The sequence below is a fragment of the Pygoscelis adeliae genome, unplaced genomic scaffold (assembly GCF_000699105.1).
Source record: "Pygoscelis adeliae isolate BGI_AS28 unplaced genomic scaffold, ASM69910v1 Scaffold14, whole genome shotgun sequence".
Classification (NCBI taxonomy): Eukaryota; Metazoa; Chordata; class Aves; order Sphenisciformes; family Spheniscidae; genus Pygoscelis; species Pygoscelis adeliae.
The window spans coordinates 6,019,543-6,021,787 of NW_008825109.1; the positions used below are offsets into that span (position 1 = coordinate 6,019,543).

At 49.4% G+C, this 2,245-nt stretch overlaps 1 protein-coding gene across 1 annotated transcript in view; it reads right to left on the reverse strand.

Annotated features, from left to right (window-relative positions):
• Nucleotides 1–1,918, reverse strand: part of NUPL1 (nucleoporin like 1) — a 41,731-nt gene extending 39,813 nt beyond the window's left edge. Inside the window, exon 1 of the mRNA XM_009327876.1 lies at nt 1,788–1,918. Within this exon, the coding sequence (XP_009326151.1) occupies nt 1,788–1,918 (131 nt within the window). The remainder of the gene's footprint in view (nt 1–1,787) is intronic.
• Nucleotides 1,919–2,245: the final 327 nt, after the last annotated feature.

Genomic DNA, 2,245 nt, shown 5'->3' on the forward strand with positions numbered 1-2,245 from the left:
TGCGTGGTGCTCAGTTGCCGACTGAGGTTAAACCACGACACTCTCCAAAGAAAAGGCATTACTAGGCTTCTTCTAAACCTACCTGGTAGTCTCGGTGAATCATAGTGCTATGAAAGGTTTTATATGATTGCCTCCGGAGTTTCTCAAAGCACGCCAAACACTGCAAATACCTCTGTGTTCTGCTGCTCAGTGCTGTGGCTGCTGAAGACTACAGATGGCTGACAGACATTATTTACCGAAAAGATCTTTGAGATTATTGATGGGTGACTGGGTTGGTGCCCTTTACACAAGGCGGAGCTTCAGGCATATAGTTAAATGTAATTCATGATGTTTAGTCCGTGTTTACTTACATATTGCATGCACGTGCCCACCTTTGAACAGCTTAAAAAAGAATGAAAGCCCCCAAACTGTGAAAATGTTAAATGGCATGTATAGAGTGATTTCTATAGAGTCATTTGTCAACAAGTTCTTCTGATCTGACAGGCCACGAAGTGACAAGCTATATTGGCATAACAGGAAAAGGGGACTTGTCAAGGAAAGCTTTGTAGCATGATTTTAATAACTCATGACAGTCTATGAATGTCACCACTCAGAAATGTTAAGTTCAAGACCACGAAGTCTGTATGTTAGTAAAAGAGGTTGATTTTGTGTAAAAACTGTCCTACTGAACCGTTTCTAATTTAGATAATAACCATGAAAACAGCAAGACTTACATAGCCCATTCTGCAACCTTTAAGCTAAGTTTTATCACGTCTCTTAACTACTGTGCAGCACACGCAAGAGCTTTGTGCACTGGCACCCACACAACTACGACATGGATGACTCACCACACTGTGCAGCTTATTACTTTGTTTTTGTACAGCCTAAAACTCTAAACCCCCCCAAAACACTTTTACCAGCAAGTTCTTACTTCAGTAAGGCCTTTGACACTGTCTCCCATTAAGTTCCCCACAGAGAAGCTGTCAATGTACGGGCTGGATGAGCAGGGAGGTGGATTGAAACCTGCCTGAACGGCCGGGCCCATAGGGACGTGATCAGTGGCACAAAGTCTAGTTGGAGGCCAGTAGTGACCCAGGGGTCTATATCGGGTCCAGTCCTGTTTAACATCTTCATTAATGACCTGGATGATGGGGCAGAATGTACCCTCAGCACGTTTGCTGATGACGCCAGACTGGGAGGAGTGGCTGATACGCCAGGGGGTCGTGCTGCCATCCAGAGGGACCTCGACAGGCTGGAGAAATGGGCTGACAGGAACCTCATGAAGTTCAACAAGAAGTGCAAAGTCCTGCACCTGGGGAGGAACAACCCCAGGCACCAACATATGTTGGGGGCCACCCAGCAAGAAAGCAGCTTTGCAGAAAAGGACCTGGGGGTCCTAGCGGACACCAAGTTGAACCCAGCAGTGGGCACCTGCCACAAAGGTGAAATGGCATCCTGGGCTGCATTAGGCAAAGTATTGGCAGCAGGCTGAGGGAGGTGATCCTTCCCCTCTACTCAGCCCTGGTGAGGCCACACCTGGAGTGCTGTGTCCAGTGCTGGGCTCCTCAGTACAAAGAGAGACATGGACATACTGGAGAGAATCCAACAAAGGCCCACTAAGATGACTGAGGGACCGGAGCATCTCTTCTATGATGAAAGGCTGAGAGAGCTGGGACTGTTCAGCCTAGAGAAGGCTCAGGGGGATCTTATCAATATATATAAATACCTGAAGGGAGGGTGCAAAGAAGACGGAGCCAGGCTCTTGTCAGTGGTGCCCAGTGACAGGACAAGGGGCAATGGGCACAGACTGAAACACAGGAGGCTCTGTCTGAACGTCAGGAAACACTTTTTTGCTGTGAGTGTCCGAGCCCTGGCACAGGTTGCCCAGGCAGGTGGTGGAGTCTACATCCTTAGCGATATTCAAAAGCCGCCTGGACATGGTCCTGGGCAACTGGCTCTGGGTGGCCCTGCTTAAGCAGGGGGCTTGGACTAGATACCTCCAGAGGTTCCTTCCCACCTCAACCCCTCTGTGATCCTGTGGTACTACAACAAAAAGGACCATCTTCCAGGAATTTCCCCATTCACGAGATTCTAAAAGACTGGAACACTCCATGCCATGAACAGAGGCCGGGGTAACCAGGGAACGACTCTTGTTTTCCACACACCTACTGCCACCCCACCGCGGGGCCCAGGACCGCTCTCTCCTCAGGGCCGGCTGCCAGGTGAGGTTTCACGGCCAGCACTGAGCTCCATAGCTCCCAGCACA